We start from the raw sequence: 20,339 nt of genomic DNA, 5'->3' as shown, positions 1-20,339 counted from the left end.
TTCTGGGCAGACTCGGCGGGGGTACACAGCAAGGTCAGGGCACCCCGGGGCAACCGCACGGGTTCTGGGCAAACTTGGCGGTCAGCCGGGATGAGCGCCGTGTTTTAGTCCTCTTCGCATCCTTCCTGAGAGGCCACTGCCGGCATTCACACGTGCACAGGGATAGGGAGGGGCAGAGGGGATGGGGAGGACAGCCAAAGCCGCTCCAAGAATCACTCATTAACAAAGACCTTATTACCCTGTGGGTACGTGGCGATCCCGCTGCCGGATCAGAGTGCACCTGCATCTTAATTTTCTAACATATAATTCAACTTTTAAGGAAGGTTTATTTGCAGGGCCGGTGCTGTGGCACAGCGAGTAAAGCCCTGAATGAAGTGCCAGCATCCCATATGAGTGCTGGCTCAAGTCCCAGCTGCTCCACTTCTAATCCAGCTCTCTGCCAACACGCCTGGGAAAGCAGCAGAAGATGACCCAAGATGGGCCCCTGCACCCACGTGGGAGACCTGGAAGAAGCTCCTGGCTCCTGGCTTTGGCCTGGCCCAGTCCTGGCTATTGTGGCCATTTGGGGAGTGAACCAGCAGACGGAAGATGTCTCTAACGCAACCTTTCAAATAAAAAAAAAATTTACTAGTATATAGCACAGGGTGGGTTCTCAGGGACAAAACCTCATGCAAAAGCAATCCCTGGAGTCAGCCAGCTGCGACCCAGAAGCAGGAAAATCCTGCGCTCTGCCACAACCCGAACCGCGCCCCACAGGCAGACGCCGACCTCTCAGCCCAGCCGACACAATGCCAGACCCATACGACAGCAGCCGCCGCAGACACCTCCAGCCTGGGTTCCACAGAGACTGATACTGTGTAAAATGACTGCGCTAACCCAAATTCCAACGCCTTCTGTAAGCAGGCAGCTGCTTCCTGGTGCGAGTGGCAGATCGGACATCTCCTGGACATCAGGGGAGGGCTGACGGCAAACTCCAAAGGCCGGTGAGAAGAGGCTGGGGCCAAAGCGGCAGGAGCAGCAGCCGCGCTACACCCGCAGCCCGGAGCCGCCGCACATCTGCCTGCCACCAAAGGAGCCTTCTCTCCTAGTCCGTCCTCCACTTAAGGAGCACACAGGGGTCCTCCAGAAGTCCACAGGAAAGGCACACCATGGCAACACCACGGGGCAGGTGCCGTGGTGCGGCAGCCGAGTCAATGCCTGGGATGCCCTCGCCCCACACCCCTGCTAACGGCGCCCGGAGGCAGCAGGTGGCAGTCCTAGAATGTGGGCTTCCCCAGCCACGTGAGAGACCTGGATGGGTTTTCTGGGTCCTGGCTTCAGTCTGGCCCAGGCCTGGCTGTTGTGGGCATGTAGGGAGCCAATCAGCAGATGGCATGTCTCTCTCCCTCTCCCTCTGGCTCTGCTGCTCTCCCTTTCAAATAAACAAACACCTATGCGTGCATTCCAAAGCTGTTTTGCACCAAAATAAACTTAACTTTTAATTCTTCTTTGTCATGAACCCTGTACCAAACAGCTCTTGGAGAGGCCAAGGAGAGACACAGTTGTTCCACTTCCTCTCTCTCCGCCCTGGCCTGAGGTTTTGGTCCCTGTTTCCCCTCAGCACTTGTGAAAAACTCAAGGCTCTGAGGTCAAACCTCGGCAATGCCCAGGGCAGTCCTGACTTCCCTGTCCTTACCACGGTTTCGGCTCCTTTCCCCCTTTCTGGCTCCTGGGGACTTGCCTGCTTTCTCGGTGCTCAGCCCTGCTCACAGCGAGTCTGCTCAACTCCCACTTCCCAGCAGGACGGAGGGGCTCGCAGCAGCTCCCACAGACCCGCCAGGATGCCAGGGAAGACGGCGGTGGCCACCTGCATGGAAGGCAGTGGAGCGCTGCTAACTGTTTAAAACCACAGAGACCGGGGCCGGCGCTGCGGCGTAGCGGGTAAAGCACCGCCTACAGTGCTGGCATCCCTTACGGGCGCTGGTTCGAGTCCCAGCTGCTCCACTTCCGATCCAGCTCTCTGCTATGGCCTGGGAAAGCAGTGGAGGATGGCCAAGTCCCTAGGCCCCTGCACCCACGTGGGAGACCCAGAGGAAGCTCCTTGCTTCAGATTGGTGCAGCTCTGGCTGTTGCGGATGGAAGACCACCACCCTCTGCCTCTCCTTCTCTTTCTGTGTAACTCTGACTTTCAAATAACTAAATAAAATCTTAAAAAAAAAACTAAAAGGCTTAAGATAGTGGCAGATAGATCTAAAAATCATTAAAAAAAAAAAAAAAAAAAGAGAGAGAGAGAAAAGCCACAGATCACAGCCGTTCTCAGGGTGTAATTCTCCCCCAGAATCCCCAGCTGGGCAGGGCTGCAGAGAGAATGGAGCAGACAGCGACCGGTGGGCAGTGCACACAGAATGCGCTGCCTGGTGTGTAACAGCCACGTGCAGGGGCCCCACCCGGGTGAGAGGTCAGGAAGGTGGGGCCTCAGGAGAGTCACTTGCTTGTCCATCACAGGTCAAGAACCCGTGTGTTCTGAAGGGATGCCCTCTAGCCAGCCCCGCAGGGAAGCGCGCCCTCCACGCCCTCAGAGAGACCGTCTCCCCAGCGACGAGCGGCTGCGGTGTGCGACATCAGCAGCACTTTTCTTTACTCTTTTCCCACCTTTGTATCATTTCATGTGGTGACACAATGCCCACTGAAGACAGGTTTTTGAAGGATACCAGGAAAAATACGGGCGTCGCAGTGACCAGCGTCCAGCACTTCCCAGAACTGACGCCCTGCGGGCTCTGGCTACGCTCTCTCATCCTCTCGTAGGGCCGGTGCTTGGCGCAGAGACGCTGCTTAGTGCTGCTCAGGATGCCTGCACCCCGCGGCAGAGCGCCTGGGCCCCGTCCCCGCTCTGCTCCTGCTTCCGGCTCCTGCTAACGTGCATCCTGGGGAGCGGCAGTGAGGACCAGGCTCCTCCACGCACAGGAGAGGGGGAACTGAGTTCCCCGCTCCCAACCCCAGCCTGGCCCAGATGCAGCTGCTGCAGGCATTTGCAGAGGGATCCCATGGACAAAGAGTGCGCGCGCTCTCTCTCCCCCTCTCCCTCTTTCTCTGCTGCTCTTTCAAATAAAAATAAATAAGCTTTTTCTAAAAAATCTTTAAAAACACCAAAAGGCACATATCATTCTATTTTTTTTAAATTTATCAAAGACTTGAAAACAATTTATCCAACAATAAAAAGGTTAGTGCAGTGGGACTGTACATGGAAATTTTTCCTTACACTTTGTCTTTTTTGCAAATTTCTAACAATGTTCATGGATTACTTTGTACTTAGAAAATAATTAACTGTTGTTTTTCAAGTGTGACCAGCAGGCAGTAACCTGACGCTCAGCTCCATCTTAAGCTATCACATCACAGGAGTGCCTGTAAACTACACCTCTCTGTACAGACCTCAGAGACACAGACGTCTCCAGACTGCAAGGACCACCCCGGAACTCACTCAGCTTTGCTTGATTCAAGTCCACGGGAGTGAGTCAATATGTACAGGACACCACAGAGGGCCGAGGCCAAGAAGCGAAAAACACTCGGGCCCTGAGAACGCTGGTCTGAGCTCCACCCTCCACCCCCCAACACTTATTCCACAGCAAATCCCAGGGGCCGGCGCTGTGGCATAGTGGGTAAAGCGACCACCTGCAGTGCCAGCATCCCATATGTGCACTGGTTCGAGTCCCAGCTGCTCCACTTCCGATCCAGCTCTCTGCTGTGGCCTGGGAAAGCAGCAGAAGATGCCCCAAGTGCTTGGGCCCCTGCACTAACGTGGGAGACCCGGAAGAAGATCCTGGCTCCTGGCTTCAGATTAGCACAGCCCCAGCCATCACAGCCAGGTGGGAATGAACCATCAGATGGAAGACCTCTCTCTCTCTCTGCCTCTCTCTGTGTAACTCTGACTTTCAAATAAATAAATCTTTTTTAAAAAGCCAAAAAAGGAACAGACATCCTATCACTTCATCTATCAATATCTCAATGTGTGTCTCTGATAAAGGCTTTAAGAAACAATAACCAAGATAACACAGAAATTGCTTATCAAGTTAATTAAGCAAGATTGCTCACCCAAGAAAAGCCAAGGTCACTAGAACACAGGACTGCGCTCAGATGCAGTTCAGGGTGAGAACAGGTTCTCCTGGCTCTCCTCCCAGACTTGATTATCTGGAAGCGGTGAGAACACAGCTGGCTCTAACACAACCGGCACCCTGCAAGCACCAGTGCAGCGTGGGACGAGCGTGAGCACCGACGTGCGCTGCCCACACGGCCCTCGCGAGGGGAACGCGCAGGGCAGACGCCCTGGATGCTCTCAACAGTCAGGAACGCTCGTCCTCGTTCCACAGACCACCCTGTAAAACGGAGCTTCACCGACACCATCAAAATCCTTAATAACGCACTGTGCATTTAAAACTGAGGTTTAAGTATTTTCTTTTTCTTTCTGTTGTTTTAAGAATTATTTATTTGGAAGTTGGAGTTACACAGAGAGAGAGAGAGAGAGGTCCTCCATCCACTGGTTCACTCCCCAAGTGGCCGCACATATCTAGTCATAATTACGTTTGCAAGGCTTTCTGTCTCCCTCTTTGCAGGCAGTTTATTCCTACCAGCACAGCTGCTGTATCAGTATCTCGGGCTTCACACGCCCTGAGAAACAGCCTCTCTGAGGAAGGTTCCCTAAAACGTTGCGCCTGGAGAGCAGATCTGAAATCAAAAGACAACAGAGGCCTCTGGGGGGGGCGGGCGGGGGCAGCCAAGGTTTTCCTGGTTTTGGACCCGAGTGGCCGGACCACGAAATCCTCCCTGCAGCAGATCCTCGGGAGCCAGCGCCCCGCCAGAGAAGGAAGGGGCACACCAGGCGCCACGGCCTCACCAGCCGCACCACGCCACTCCTCAGCCTGCACGGCAGCCGCCCCCCCCCACCACGGCGTCAGTAACCTGGGCCGGGGGCCCGGGGATGCTCCTGATGTCCCCCCAACCCTGCAGCTCCCAGCTGGGTGAGGAACAGACGGCTCACAATCTTTCAGCTGGGCTATTCCACTCTGGTCCTCGCTGCGAGTCACAGAACTGAGGTCGCCTAACAAGACAGGATTCTGAACGTCCAGTCCAGGCTCACAGAGGCCAGCACGGCACCTGGAGAGCGGTGCTGAGCGCCACCAGTCTCCACGGGGAGCTGCCACGTGGCACACTGCCCACGCCTTCATTCGCTTCCACAGGAACCCTGAGGAGAGAGGCGCCCTGCCCGCACCTTCGGCTTTCTGGGCTTGGAGCCTGTGAGGCCCGGGCAGCTGCTTGTCCCCAACAGACGCACTGTCATAGCCCACACGCTGTAGAGAATCTTCCAGCGAGGAGTAGTGGCCTGGCCTCGTCTCATGCTGCTCGGTGGCTGTCCCCTGTCCTACGACACTGACCACGTCACACTCGTTCACCTTGTCTGGGTTCATCTGCATATCATGTTTGTGCAAATAAACGCTCACGCCAAATTAGTGGCCTAGTTCTTGCAGTTGAATATTATATTTGTGATACTGAAGTATTTGCTTTAGTTCCAAATAAAAATACTGAAGGAAAGGGGGGGGGGGGACAGAGGCCCATGCTGTAGGGCCGCAGACTGCAGCACCAGTGTCCCATACAGGCGTCGGTTTTAGTCTTGCTCCACTTCCAATCCAGCTCCCTGCTAATGCACCCGGGAAAACAATGGAAGATAACCCAAGTACGTGGACTCCTACACGCATGTGGGAGACCGGGAAGAAGCTCCTGGCTCCAGCCTGGTCAGCCTTGGTTGTTGAGGCCACCTGGGGAGTGAATCAGAGGGTGGAAGATTTCTCTGCCTCTCTCTCTTCCTTAAAAAAATAAAATAAAGACACTGGAAGGCTAACAAACACGCTGCCACCCTGAACCTCAACAGTCTACTTGAGAGGCCACCTTTTTCCCATCAGGTCGGCAAATCCAGCCTTCTGTGCAGTGTCGTGAGACCCTCGGGCTCCTCCATTCACCATTACACGCTGAGTAAGCCGACAAAACCCTCGCAGAGGAGGGCTGCTCAGTACCTCCACTTAGTCCCCCCGTGCTGGGGAATCTGCTCCGCCAACGCCGGTGCTGATGCACAGAGACACACGGGTACTTCCAGGACCCTCACCCATTCAGCTCTCTTGGGGAGCTCGGAACCCTGTCCTCCCGAGTGTCTAGGGACAAGCCTGGCACCCCCACAGCCTGGGGGGAACCCCCTCAGCGTTCCTTCCCTAAGGGTGCAGTGCAGGGCCCTCTCTCTGAGGTTCTGTGTTCTGTTCCCAGGGAGGGAGCTATGAGCCAGGAACTGGGGACGAAAACCAAGAAAACACACGTGCCACAGTGCCACAGGCCACTCCTGGCTTTCGATCACTGAGCCCTTCCATCAGAACGATGCACTCGTACGTACAGCGACAGTCACAGCTTTGCCTTCAATAGCCGAGCCAGGTAATAGAAATGTGCTTCAGGGCCGGCGCCACGGCTCACTAGGCTAATCCTCCACCTTGCGGCGCCGGCACACCGGGTTGTAGTCCCGGTCGGGGCGCCGGATTCTGTCCCAGTTGCCCCTCTTCCAGGCCAACTCTCTGCTATGGCCAGGGAGTGCAGTGGAGGATGGCCCAGGTGCTTGGGCCCTGCACCCCATGGGAGACCAGGAAAAAGCACCTGGATCCTGGCTCCCGCCATCGGATCAGCGCGGTGCGCCGGCTGCAGCGGCGGCCATTGGAGGGTGAACCAACGGCAAAGGAAGACCTTTCTCTCTCTGTCTCTCTCTCTCACTGTCCACTCTGCCTGTCAAAAAAAAAAAAAAAATGTGCTTCAAATGTCAACCCACAAAAGAATGATTTTAAAATGAACTATGGAGGGGAGGGCGCTGTGGTGCAGGGAGTGAGCCGCCGCCTGCAATGCCAGGCTGCTGGCCGCTCCACTTCCGATCCAGCTTCCTGCCAGTGGGAAAGCAGCAGAAGATGGCGCAGGTGCTTGGGTCCCGAAACTCACATAGGAGACCTGCTTGAAGCTCCTGGCTTCCCCTGGCTGTTGCAGCTGCTTGGGGAGTGAACCAATGATTAGAAGATCGATCTCTCTCTCTTTTAACTCTGCCTTTCAAATAAACGAAACTGGGATGTCCCGGCTGCTCCACTTCTGATCTCTGCTATGGCCTGGGAAAGTAGAAAATGGCCCAAGTCCTTGGGACCCTGCACCTTCGCGAGAGACCTGGAGGAATCTCCTGGCTCCTGCCTTTGGATCAGCCCAGCTCCAGCCGTTGCGGCCATTTTGGAAGCGAACCAGCAGATGAAAGACTCTCTCTCTCTCTCTCTCTCCCCTCTCTCTTTCTCTGCAACTCTGCCTTTCAAATAAATAAGCACATCTTTAAAAAAATTTTTAAAAATCTTAAGAATACATTAGTTAATTCATTAAGAAGGGGTGGGCACTGTGGAACATCAGGTTAAGTGCCACTTGGGACGCCCACATCCCGTATCAGAGTGCTTGGGATGGAGCCCTGCCTCGACTTCTGTTCCACCTGCCTGTCAGGCAGCAAGTGATGCCCCAAACACTTGGGTTCCTGTCACCTGCACGGAGAGTCGGGTGGAGTTCCTGGCTCCTAGCTTCGGCCTGGCCCAGCCCTGACTGCTGTGGGCATTTGGGGAGTGAACCAGTGGATGGAAGCTCTCTCCTCTCTCTATCGCTCTGTCTTTCAAATAAATAAATACATAAAACTCTAGGGGTGGGCACTGTAGCACAGTGGGCTGAGCTGCCACTTGGGACAGCTACTGCCCTAGCAAAGTGCCTGGTTCAAGTCCCGGCTGTCAGTGCTTGCAGCGCAGCTAAGACATCTGGGAGGCAGCAGGTGACAGCCCAGTGCTTGGGTTCCTGCCCCCGACATGGGAGACCCAGACAGGGTTCCTGGCATCTGGCTTCAGCCTGGCCTAGCCCCCGGCTATTGCAGGCACATGGGGAGTGAACCAGTGGATGGACAATCTGTCTCCCCCGTCACTTTCAAATAAATAAATAAATCTTAAAAAATAAATTCTGCGTCTTCATTACACGGAGGGTTATCTCAGCAGTGAGCCCACACACTAACGTCTTTTAAAGACAACCTCTTCATTGAGCAAGCGTCCACGGAGCAGACAGGTGCTGCTCTCGGTTTTGAGAATGGAGCCCTCACCAAAACAAAACTTCCTGCCTTGTGAGCTCAGACTGCACAGCAACAGATAAACAGCCACTGCACGGTGGACTGCTCGTGACGGGTGCCACCCAGAAGTGCAGCCACGGAGGGAGAAAGCTCCCAGAGCAGGTGCCTTTGAGCAGGGACCGAGAGGAGCGCGGCCCCACAGCGCAGTCAGCGGGAGGACGTGCCGGGCCACGGCATCAGCAAGCGTCACCCTGGCGTGCAGCGTCGCTCTGTGGGCTGACTGCAAGCTGCCAGCACGCCTGGACTTTGGCTCCGACATCATCAGCATCGCAGAGCTCTGCGCATACCGGATGTGCCTGGGACTTTATGAAGTGGGATGATGCCAACAAAGCAAGCAAGCGCCACGTGGAGGCTGGGGGTGCAGACACTGGAGCTACGCAGTTAAGTGGGAGACGCACACCAGGCGGCAATGGTGGTTGGCTCAGAGGAGCCCGGCCCGGGGACAGCAGGAAGGACTCCCCAACACCCTGCCTGTCGCTCTCTCGCAGCAGCAAAGTGTCCGGACAGCACGGTGTCCAGGCACAGACTGCGGCCACTTTACTTCTTCAAACACTTTACGAAAGGTAAATGAACTTGTGCCCCTGTACTTGTACTTTATCCGGGATAGTCAACGTCTTTGTCAGTTTTCTATGAATTATATCACCAAGAAGTACTACGTTTTTAAAAATCATTTTTATTTGACTTTGAAGACTGAAACATACGGTGGTTTTAAGAATCAAATTTGGGGGGCTGGAGCTGTGGCGTAGCAGGTAAATCCGCTGCCTGCAGTGCCAGCGTCCCACATGGGTGCTGGTTCAGTCCCGGCTGCTCCACTTCCAATCCAGCTCTCTGCTATGGCCTGGGAAGGCAGTGGAATATGGCCCAAGTCCTTGGGCCCCTGCACCCTGCACCCACATGGGAGACCTGGAAGAAGCTCCTGGCCCCTGGCCCCAGATCCGCCCAACTCCATCTGTTGCAGCCATTTGGGGAGTGAACCAGCAGATGAAGACCTCTTTCTTAGTCTCTCCCTCTCTCTGTCTGCAACCCTATCTCTCAAATAAACAATCTTTTTAAAAAAAAATCTTTAAAAATTTTAAAAACAAAGAATCTAACTTTTAAAAATTAAAAATGACAGCTCCATTAGAGAAATAAACCACAGGAGGGATGAAAGTCACCCCTATTTTACCATCTTATGAAAATCATTTAGAATTTTCCTCTTAATCTTATGTTTTTAGTACCATTTGTCTGCTTTGAATTCCAACACATATACATGCTCAGAAGATATAACTGGAAAAAATGTTGAAAGGTAGCAATAACCTGCCCTTCAGAGATAGCTATGAATAATACAGTGTGATGTTTTCCTCCTATGTCTAAGGAATTTAGAAAACATTTTCCAGTCACTGTATCACTTTCAAGTGATTTTAAGCGAACAAAGGAAGTGGAACAGCAGGCGCACAGCTGCGACTTGTAATTTGCGATTTGAGGCACCTACAGCAAGACCGGTCACCAACCAAGCTCAACACCAGGAGCGCAGAGTCTCTGGTTTTAAAGACGTGGCATCACCACCCTTTCTAGTAACAGGTGCTCACTGCAGAAACCTGACTGCCCAGCGCCCTGCGCAGGCTGGGGGCAGCAAGACCAGCAAGCCTGGTCCCCGGGCAGCTCACGGTCCAGGAGAAAGGTCCCACGCTCTGGTTTGTAAGAGGGTTTTGAAATTATAGTAAAGTAAAAGGAATAACAGCAAAAGGCTCTTTCTCCACAACCTAGAACGCTCACCTATCTATGGTAAGTTGCTTCAGACCACAGGAAGGGAGGGAGGGAGGGGAAGAGGGAAAACACTGGGGCTGGTGTTGTGCAGTGGGTGAAGCTGCTGCCTGCGATGCTAACAGCCCATGTGGGCGCCGGTTCGTGTCCCAGATGCTCCACTGTGGAACTTCTAATCCAGCTCCCTGCTAATGGCCTGGAAAAGCAACAAAAGATGGCCCAAGTGCTTGGGCCCCCGCACCCCTTGAAGACCTGGAAGAAGTTCCTGGATCCCAGCTTTAGTAGGGCTCAGCCCCGGCCATTGTGGCCACTTGGGGAGTGAACCAGCAGGTCGAAGATCTCTCCCTCTCTCAACTCTGACTTTCAAATAAATAAATAAATCCTCAAAAAGAAAAAGAAAACACTAGTGAGAAAGTGAGGTCCCTATGCAGACCCCCATCCCCTGTCACCACCTCTCCCCTCATGCAGGAATCGGTATTCTATTTAAATACTTTCCCTACTTAGATCCCCAGCCATAAACATCATAAAGTTTCATTCTCTACTTTTTAAAATTTGGATATACTGTGCCATAATTACCTACTGCACCATGTCTTTTCAGACAACACTGAGGACTCCGGTACGTTTAACTGCTCCAGGTTCTCAGGCACCTGCTTATTCCTTCACTGCACAACACGCTACTTCCTCATCCCTGTGTACTCAGGCTACGTCAACGTTTGGCCTTTACAGGGCTGCTGTGAACTCGCTGTGCACCCCCCTGCACGTACACTGAGTGCACCTGGGCTCCCAGGGTGTACACACTCGGAGACAGCTGGGAGTGTGTTTTCAATTTTGCTAGAAGTCGCAAAACCAATCGACAAGGTCTAGGAGCTCCTGTTCCTTAATCCTCACCCAACTCTGACGCTGTCAGACTTCTTTTTCCCGTCTTGGGGGAATTAACGCTGACATGACTTGATTTTCCTTTCCTGAGACTGGGCTTGAGCATGCCTTCTGCTTATCAGCAGCGGGTCTCTGATTTTTACACTGCGAGTTTTCTTCCAGCCCCCCCCCCCCCCAAACTCTGATTTATTTTGCCTTATGTCTTCTTGGTTTTGAAGGAAAAGCCTACCTATCTTTATTCCTAGAAGTATTTTTGAACTCATTTTAAAAATTCTTCTTGGGGCTGGCATTGTGGCACACAGTGTCCCATGTCACAGTGCCGGTTCAAGTCCCAGCTGCTCTGCTTCCAGGCCAGCTCTCCTGCTGAGGCGCCTGGGAAGGCGGCAGATGATGGGCCAAGCTCCCGGGGCCCTGCCACCCATGTGGGAAAGCAGGACGGAGCCCCTGGCCCTGGCCCGCTCCGGACCTGACGGTGCGGACATTTGGGGCTAACCAGCTCATGGAAGATCCCTCTCCTGCACCTGCGCACCCCCTTCTTCCTCTTCTCTCTGTAGCTCTTTCAAATAAATAAATCTTCTAAAAATTACTGATTTCAAGGTCATAAAACATCCACCAATACTTTATTCTGACAGTTCCACAGGTTCTGTTTTCACATTTTGGTCTTAATCCACCTGAAATACATTTCTCTGCTCCCTGTGGGGCAGACATCAATGTCACAGCAATCTGTCCTAACCCCCTAAGCCCTGTGACGCCACCTGCTGCAGGTTAAGCTCAAGTGTGGCGGCCGGTGCCGTGGCGCAGTGGGTAAGGCTGCCTCCCTGGACGACAGCACCCCAGGTGGGCACCAGTTCCTGTCCTGGCTGCTCCACTTCCAATCTAGCTCCCTGCTAATGGCCCGGGAAAAGCAGTGCAAGATGGTCCAAATGCTTGGGTCCCTGCCACCCTCGTGGGAGACTCGGATGAAGCGCCTGACTCCCAGCTCAGGCCTGCCCCAGTGCTGGCCGAGCAGCAATCTGGGGAGTGAACCAACGGATGGAAGATCTTTCTATCTCTCCCCTTCTCTGTAATTCTGCCTTTCAAATAAATGATCAAATCATTAAAAGGGGGGGGGGGGGACCCAAGCCTGTCTCTGTGCCTCTTGTTCAACTATTCAAACAAACTCCATCAAGCTGCACATTCATGAACTGAGAAATGGAAGGAAGAAATAGCTAAGAGACTGGGGAGGAGGCTGTTCACACACACACTGTGCTCCTTGGGGCCAGCGCTGTGCAACAGCAGGTAAAGCCACCACCTGTGGTGCCGGTGTTCCATATGGGCGCCGGTTCAAATCCTGGCTGCTTCACTTCCGATCCAGTTCTCTGCTGTGGCAATTCTATTTCAACTGAATATCAGAATAAGAAATGCTTTTGCTTTAACTTTTTTTTATTAAAGATTTATTTTATTTATTTGAAGTCAGAGTCACAGAGAGGCAGAGGCAGAGGTGCAGAGAGAGAGAGAGAGAAAGAGAGAGAGAGGTCTTCCATCCACTGGTTCACTCCCCAGATGGCTGCAATGGCCAGAACTGTGCGGATCTGAAGCCAGGAGTTTCCTCCGGGTCTCCCAGGCAGATTTGGGCCATCTTCTACTGCTTTTCCAGGCCATAGCAGGGAGCTGGATTGGAAGTGGAGCAGCTGAGACCAGAACCGGTGCCCATATGGGATGCGGGCACTGCAGGCAGCAGCTTTACCCACTACGCCACAGTGCCAGCCCCTTTGCTTTTAACTTTTCCAACAATTCCACACTAAATTCTTTCAGGTATAAAGCAGATAATAATACACTTTCGAAAACAATAAACGCAGCAACACCTGACCAAGCTGGCTGAAGGTCACCTACCTGGTCCCTTCTTCAAAAAGCATGGACCTGGTGGCCCAAGCCTGTGTGGGCCCACAAGTGTGATACATGGCCAACAGAGCGTTTTTGCTTGGTTTTTATTTCCCATAAAAACTTGATATTTTAATTTCTCTTAAAAACCCACAAGATCCAGCCCCTGCAGACCACAGTCCGGTCAGCCACACCCGGGGAGGATGCTCCACACTGGCCACCTCCGTGCTGCAGGGCTGGCCAGCTTTGCCTAAATCAGGAGTTGCTTACGGGGGGCGGGGCGGGGGGGGCTAGCTTACTTGAAACAAAGCAACACAGAGAAAGAGAAGGAGAACGAGACTGGCAGGAGGCTGGATCAGAAGCAGAGCAGCTGGGACGTGAACTGCACTCTGATACAGGATGCCGGCGCTGCAAGAGGAGGCTTAGCCTGCTGTGCCTCCACGCCGGCCCCGCTCCCAGGAGCTCCGACAGCCCCCGAGTTAGACACACATCAGATCTCAAGGTCAGCAAAAACAAGAAAGGTGGGGGGAGGTCGCACTACACTTGATCTTAGCCAAAAGGCCAGGGAGTGATGGGGCGGGGAGCTTGTAAGCACCATGATCAGCTTCTCTGAGAAACACAATAACACCATCTGCCCGTCATGGACCAGTAATTACTGTTAGTGCCACGACACAGACACCACCCAAACACCCAGACACGCTCAGTGTGCCGATGCTTGGCTTACTGCACACGGGTAGCCGTTCACAGATGGAATGGGGTCCATACAAACGCTTGGTATGAATCCTGGCTACCTGAGCTTCCGATCCAGCTCCCTGCCAGTGCGCCTGGAAGGCAGATGACGGGCCAAGTACTTGGGTTCCTGCCACCCACATGGGAGACCTGGATGGCGGCCCTGGTTCATGTCTTTTGCCTGGCCTGGCCCAGCCGTTGTGGGCATGTGGAAATGAACCAGCCGATGTAAGATCTCTTCTCCTCTCGCTCGCTCGCTCGCTCGGTCACTCTGCCTTTCAGCGATGAATAAATCTTTCAAAAAAAAAAAAAAAAAAAAAGAAATGGAATGGTGGCTGGCACCACGGCTCCCTAGGCTAATCCTCTGCCTGCGGCACCGGCACCCTGGGTTCTAGTCCTGGTCTTTGCTATGGCCTGGGAAGGCAGAGGAGGATGGCCCAAGTGCTTGGGCCCTGCACCCTCATGGGAGACCAGGAAGAAGCTCCTGGCTCCTGGCTTTGGATCAGCGTAGCTCCGGCCATAGTGGCCATTTGCGGGGTGAACCAACAGAAGAAAGATTTTTCTCTCTAACTCTGCCTGTCAAAAAAATAAATAAAAATGGAATGGGGTCAAATTTAGTCATCTAACAAAAGGTCCAACAGCTAAGCACACCGAGGTGGGAGAAGATGGTCCTGCCGAGCGTCATCCTGACAGGCACCCAGGCTCTGGGCATCGGGAGCTCACCTCGTACAGGTACAGGCAGAGGGAGCACCGATCCAGGTTCAATTCCGCCTCCCCACTTAACCGTGCTCTCCTAATTCATAAGCAGGGGGTAGCATTCCTCTCGAAAGGTTGCTATGAGCAGTCAGTGACTACAGTTAGCACAGTCTCTGGCCTACAACAGATGCTTTGATAACAAGTAGCACTTAAAAATTTGGATTCTGGGGCTGATGGCGTGGCGTGGCGTGGCGTGGCGGGTTAAGCCAGCACCTGCAAAACCAGCATCCCACACTGCAGCACTGGTTTGAGCCCTGGCTGTGCTGCTTCCGATCCAGTTCCCTACTGATGGGTTTGGGACGGCAGCAGTGACAGTTGAAGGACGTGGGCCCTATCACTCACACAGGAAACCCAGACGGAGTTCAGGCTCCTGGACCAGCCTGGCTGTTGCGGCCCTCTGGGAAGATGACCAGCAGATGGAAGCCTGTGTCTCTGCCTGTCCTCATCTCTATTGCTCTGCCTTTCAAAATAAACAAACAGAGCTTTAAAGTTCTTTGTGTCCTAGAGGGCTTCTGGCGTGTTCTTGGCCCCATGTGCACACAGGCACTCAAAAAGCCGCAGCGACCAAGCAAGGGCAGGAAAGGTGAGCAGGCCAGTGGTCCCTGCGGCTCTCCACGGCTGCTCAGGGGAGCTCCAGCAACCACCACTGGGGTACCCCACTAGTGTCCTCGGAAGCAAGCAGACTGGCACACACCACTGAACACCATCCCTAGAGAGGCACGTGCCGTGTTCGTGTAAACACGCGCCACAGGGCAGACGGTGGACAGGGCTTGTGCTTATGAGAGAAGAAACGCCGAAGTGTCTATAGGAAAGGTCGCTGGAGGGGCAGGCCGAGAACAGGAGTCTTCCCAGGTCATGTGCGGCCAGTACTGCTATAACAATAACCTCAAAGTGCTACGGACCAGCCCACTTTGGCAGGGAAAGCAGGTAGGAAAAATGAGGAGAACCAGATTAATCTCCACGTTCAAATGAGCCAAGCTCCCAGGAAAAGGAGATCTGCCACGCTTCAGCCCACCCGGTGACGAGCCAGCTGGGACTCCTCACACACGGGCTCGCTGTGGTAACGGCCGCGGCCCAGGTGTCTTACCTCTGCACCACTGGCCCACCCAAGCCGCCCACCAGGAACGTGAGGGGAAGGTGGGCCAGCCGTGCACCTCGCTCTTGCTCCCTCCCACCCCAGTCAGCTCAGCTTCCTCGGGAGTCAGTCGGGGTGGCACCGACATCCCCTCACGACCTCTGCAGCCACACGGCTGCCACCTCCTCACTCCCTGCCGCATCCATCCGTCCATCACTGACCTTCCACGTTGCTGGCGGTCTCCCTGCCACCCCTGCCCCGTCCAGGCCCTGATCTCACAGCTGGACCACACCTGCAGCCTGAGCGACCCCCTACTTTCAGCTCCCACAGAAATGCATCCACCTGGCACGCACATCTTGTTCAGCCACTCCTGGCCTACAAAGGAAACTTCACAGCTCCCCAGCACCAAAGCCAGGCCTCACACAGGCTGACACCGGAAGGGCCTCCCTGGACGCGCCGCGCCTCACCTCGCCCGTGTGCGGCGGCGTCCGACGGACCGGCTCTTCCCAGGTGCGTCTCTTGGCCGACTCCTTTTCCTAACACGTGCTCTTAAGGCTCAGCTCGGGTGCGACCTCCTCTAAGAAATCTCTCCTGTCACCCTCCCTCCAAGAGAGCAGCCCTCTGCCCCTGTGTCCACGGCCCTGGCTGGGACTGCGTCAGCAGGCGCGGCCTCGCTCAGGGCAGGCATCCGATAAGCAGTAAGTGAACCGCAGCTTAGTTCACTGTGGCTCTGTGCCACTCCTGAACCTAAGCTGCACCTTGTTCCCATGAGCACCTGCGACAAAGCTACCACCGCCCCTACTTTACAGGTAAGGAGCTGACAGCCAGGTAGCGCCCCCGCTCCGCCTCCAGCTCCCCGGGCCGGGGCTGCACTGTCCCTTCTTCAGGAAACCACACGCACACCAAAAGCCAGGGCAGCTTCCTCACCACACGGAACAGGTACCTCTTCCACCCTCGCCGCTCGCCCAGGTCACGTGCTGCAGCCCCCGGGCCTCCTTCGAGCTCCAGACGAGTGAGCTGCACCTCCTGCGCCCCTGCCAGACGCTGCTCCCGAGGCCCGCAGGCGCTCGGCCGTCGTCTAGGTCTCTGCTCGAACCACCTCTTCAGAGGGGCTCTCCGGCACGCCTCGTCTCCCGGCACGCCTCGCAGTGGACTCCCGCTGCAGCACCGGTCACCAGGCCGCTCTGCGCCTCTTAAACGGCCGCACAGTCCAGTGCTGACTGCCCGCACCACCAGGAGGAAAGCTCCACTCGGGAAGGGCTCTCTCCTGTCCTCCCCCACGGCCTGCGTGGACCGGTGCCCACCCGGCACATGACGGACACCCGTTCAGCAGGTCAGAGCGGAAGGCACGCGCCGTGAGGTCATCTGAGGGGCTGGCCCTGTGGTGCAGCAGGCGATGCTTGCAAGGCCGGCACCCCCCCCCCCCAGCGCCAGTTCAGGGCCTGGCTGCTCCGCTTCCCACCCAGCTTCCTGCTGGTGTGCCTGGGAAGGCAGTGCGGACGGCCTAAGTCCCTGGCCCCTGCCATCCACGTGGAAGTCCTGGATGGTGCTCCTGCAGCCTGCGTTGGCCTGGCCCCAATCTGGTGTCGGGGCCGTTTGGGGAGCAAGTCAGCGGATCTCCCTCTCTCTGCCCCTTCAGTGCACGCCCGCCTCTGGGGAGGGCACCTGGAGCCCGCAGCAGATCCCCTAAAGCAGCCAGGATGCCCCGATCCTGCCGTGGTGAACTCTAATCAGCGTTAACCTTTATTCACAATCAACAAAAAGCTGATACTCCGCGGTACGGCTGCCTGGCTGAGCCCCGGCTTTCTAGCCCGGATTCTGTGTCCCTCCTAACGGCGCTCACGGCTCGTCACAGCAAGGTGGTTTTGCAAGGTCAACTTTCTACAGCCGCACAAGCCCCGAGAAACCGCGCATCTTGAAAATCCGGTAGGGGCGTCAGGGTCACCCCCAGGTACCCCGCCCGGACGGGGACAGAGTACCCGGTCGAGCCCCCCGCAGGTACCGAGTCCTTAGGGGACCTCTGGCTGCCCGTCAGAAGGCCAGGGGATACCCCAGGCCTGCCATAAACTCCTCCTCCCTCGACGGACAACCTCGGGGACGCTGGAGGGAAAAGCAGGCCCCCGAGTTAGAAGCACGGCTGCAATGCAGGCTTTAAATCCGAGACGAGGGATTCCTCCAGGACGCGGAGGCGCCGGCGCCGCCAGGCCGCAAGGGCATGGGAAAGCCGAGGCCGCGGACAGAAGTTGGAAGGGAGCGGGCGAAGGAAGAGCAAGCGGCCCCGGGCGGGGAGCCGCGAGGAGCCAGCAGGGGCTGCGAGGGCCGGCCTCGGGGTCACGCCGCGGCCGAGCTCCTTCCCTCCCACCGTCCCCACGGCGCCCGCCAGACCCCGTCGCGGGCAGAGCGGCAGCCCGGACGCCCGGAGGCCCGCGCTGGGCTGGAGTCGCCCGCAGCCCCGGGGGAGTGGCCTCGGCCGCCGCCGCCGCCGCCGCCCGGCCTTACCTTGAGTGCCAGGTGGTGGACGCGGCCCAAGCCGGGCTCGGCCAGCAGCTGCACAAGCCCCAGGAGCGGGAGCAGCCGGAGGCCCGCAGCCAGCCGGGCACAGCGGGAGCCCGAGCGGCCGACGGGCGCCGGGGCAGCCATGTTGGTTCCAGCATCACCAGCCGCTTCCTCTCCCGCCCACTTCCGGGGTCAAAGGGCGGCGGCGGCCGGAAGGGCCTGGGCCGGGGGCGCGGCGGGCGTCCGCGGCGGTTTTCTGGCGCGTTCGGGCCGGGCGGGCGGCTCCCCGCGCTGGCCTCGGGGCCGCTCTGCTGCCTTTTCCGCGTGTGCACCGCAGGCTTAGCCGAAGTGGGGGAGGCCCCTCTGTGGACGCCCGGCGGCGGCTGCCGGGACGACGGTGGCCGAGCGGGGCCAGTCCGGGCCTCGCGGAGCCGTGGACGCGGCCTTGGTGCGCGCTGCGCGGACTTCACCGGGATTCCCACTCGGTGGAAAATACGGTTTTCCCGAGGGCTCAGCCCCCCGTCCGCTTAGGGAGAGATGGCTGCAGTGACGCGAGGGGCTGCGCCCTCGGGCGGGTATCACGCCTCACCCGGCCTCGCAGGCTGCAGGAACGGGGTCGTCTGTGCCGGGCCGAGCTGGGGGCTGCCCCGCAGACCGCGTCTCCACGCTTTTCCCGCCCCGGTTCTGCGTGGAGACTTTCCCCGTCCAGTCTTGGGAGCGGACAGGGCGAGGATTCGCCACCCGTGACCCGGGGAGCCGCGTGGACGCGCGCTCTGTTGCTGTAGTAACAAGCGAAAGAGACGGCGATAAGTAAAAACCACCGGGAATCCCACAGCCAAGCGCGTGCTGTGACAAAGTCGAGGCTCTTAGAAGCTCTTACTGTGCTAAGTGCCCCGCTTCTGTTTAAAAAGAAGAAAATCCACGGGGAAAGTACAGGCGGGGAGGGCCCCAGGTGGTCGCTGTGTTCCTTCTTGGGAAGTCCTGAGCTGCGACTTCTTCCCTTGTTAAAAAAAAAAAAAACACCGCGATTTCCGGCGCACCTCCTGCAAGGGCGAAAGGGGGGCCGGAGCGTCTGGCTTACTTTTTTTTTTTTTTTAATTAATTTATTTATTTAAAAGTCAGTTAACAGAGAGGCAGAGACAGAGAGAGAGGTCCTCCATCAGTTGGTTCACTCCCCAGACGGCCATCAGTGGCCCAGGTCCTTGGGCCCCTGCACCCGTGTGGGAGACCTGGAGGAAGCTGCTGGCTCCTGGCTTCAGATCGGCCATCCTCTACTGCTTTCCCAGGCCGCAGCAGAGTGCTGGATCAGAAGTGGAGGAGTTGGGACTCGAACCAGTGCCCACATGAGATGTGGGCGCTGTAGGCGGCGGCTCACCTGCTGCGCCACAGCCCAGGCCCCTTCAGCAGGCACCTTTTTTTAAAACTGAGGTTGGAACCTCAAGGGCTTCAGATCTGGTGTGCCTCTCGGACTATACCACACATTGTCTTCTAATTCTTATTTTTTTAGAGGTCTATGGGAATGTTTTTTTTTTTTTTTAAGTATTTACTTTTGGCTACTTGAAAGGCACAGGGAGGGAGGGAGGGAGGCTTTCCATAAGCTGGTTCGCTCCCCAATGTCAGCAACCGCCACGCTGAGCCAGGTGAGAGCCAGCAGCTGGGAACTGGATCTGGGTCTCCCGGGCTGGAGGCGGCGTTGAGCCACTGTCTCCCAGGACGGAGCAGCTGGACTCAACCCCAGTCCCACACTCCCGACACGGGATGTGGTGTCCCAAGCGGCGGTTTAACCTGCTGCGCCACAGTGCCCGCCCCACGCGTTTAGTGTTCAGGAGAGCAAAGCCCGGAGTCAGAAACCAACGTGTCATCCAATGAAGTGCTAGAATCTTCCAGAAAGCATTGTGACTCAGCAATGCGAAAGAACAGTAGGAACAAGGACAACCGATTCTCACCGTGAACCAAGTGGTAAGGGAAAGCGATTTTTAGACGTCCTCTCATTTTCTGAAGGCAGTTTGCAATACTTTGGGCTTTTTTTTTTTTTAAGTTAGGTGCCATTTTTAGGAATCTCTGGTTTTAAGTTTGAACGTGATGCTAAAAACGGAATGGGCAAGTAGAACCTTTGTTAAAGAAATATTTACATGTTTCCATTTTGTACGAAAGGCGGAGGAGAGACACAGATCCTCCGGCTGCCAGCTCACTCCCCAAATGCCCACAACACCCGGGGCTGGGCCAGGCCAAAGTACGGAGCCTGGAACTCCACTGAGGGAGCCCACGCGTGTGGCAGGGTCCCAGCTACGTGAGCCATCGTCTGCTGCCTCCCAGGAGGCACACTGGGAGGAGCTGGGCCCCAGGACACGGCGACTGTCCCCGAGAGTTGACCCACGAGCCAACGCCCACTCCCAGCCAGCGTTCTCATTCCACTTAATGACGAAACCCGAAAGCAGTTTCAGAGGAGAAGACTTTAATCTTTTCTTAAAAACTTTACAAGGGCTTAATTTGGGTTCTTTAGACTCCTTGCCTCTTTGTACCTGGGAATTATGTGCTGTGCCCAGGGCCACACCAAAGGCCTCTGCCCGGGGGTGCCAGCGCCCGGCCTGCCTGCCCGTGTTTGGGCCCCGT

The 20,339-nt window shown here is 56.0% G+C and overlaps 1 protein-coding gene across 1 annotated transcript in view; it reads right to left on the bottom strand.

Moving 5' to 3' along the window:
- Positions 1 to 17,928, bottom strand: part of GPR107 (G protein-coupled receptor 107) — a 65,617-nt gene extending 47,689 nt beyond the window's left edge. The window contains exon 1 of the mRNA XM_070058072.2: positions 17,730 to 17,928. Within this exon, the coding sequence (XP_069914173.1) occupies positions 17,730 to 17,870 (141 nt within the window). The 5' untranslated portion in view covers positions 17,871 to 17,928. The remainder of the gene's footprint in view (positions 1 to 17,729) is intronic.
- Between the last annotated feature and the right edge of the window lie 2,411 nt (positions 17,929 to 20,339).

The sequence above is a fragment of the Oryctolagus cuniculus genome, chromosome 1 (assembly GCF_051225735.1).
Source record: "Oryctolagus cuniculus isolate XC-2025 breed Fujian yellow rabbit chromosome 1, ASM5122573v1, whole genome shotgun sequence".
NCBI classification, from domain to species: domain Eukaryota; kingdom Metazoa; phylum Chordata; class Mammalia; order Lagomorpha; family Leporidae; genus Oryctolagus; species Oryctolagus cuniculus.
The sequence above is the reverse complement of the archived record's forward strand: the minus strand, read 5'-3'. Positions and strand labels throughout refer to the sequence as shown.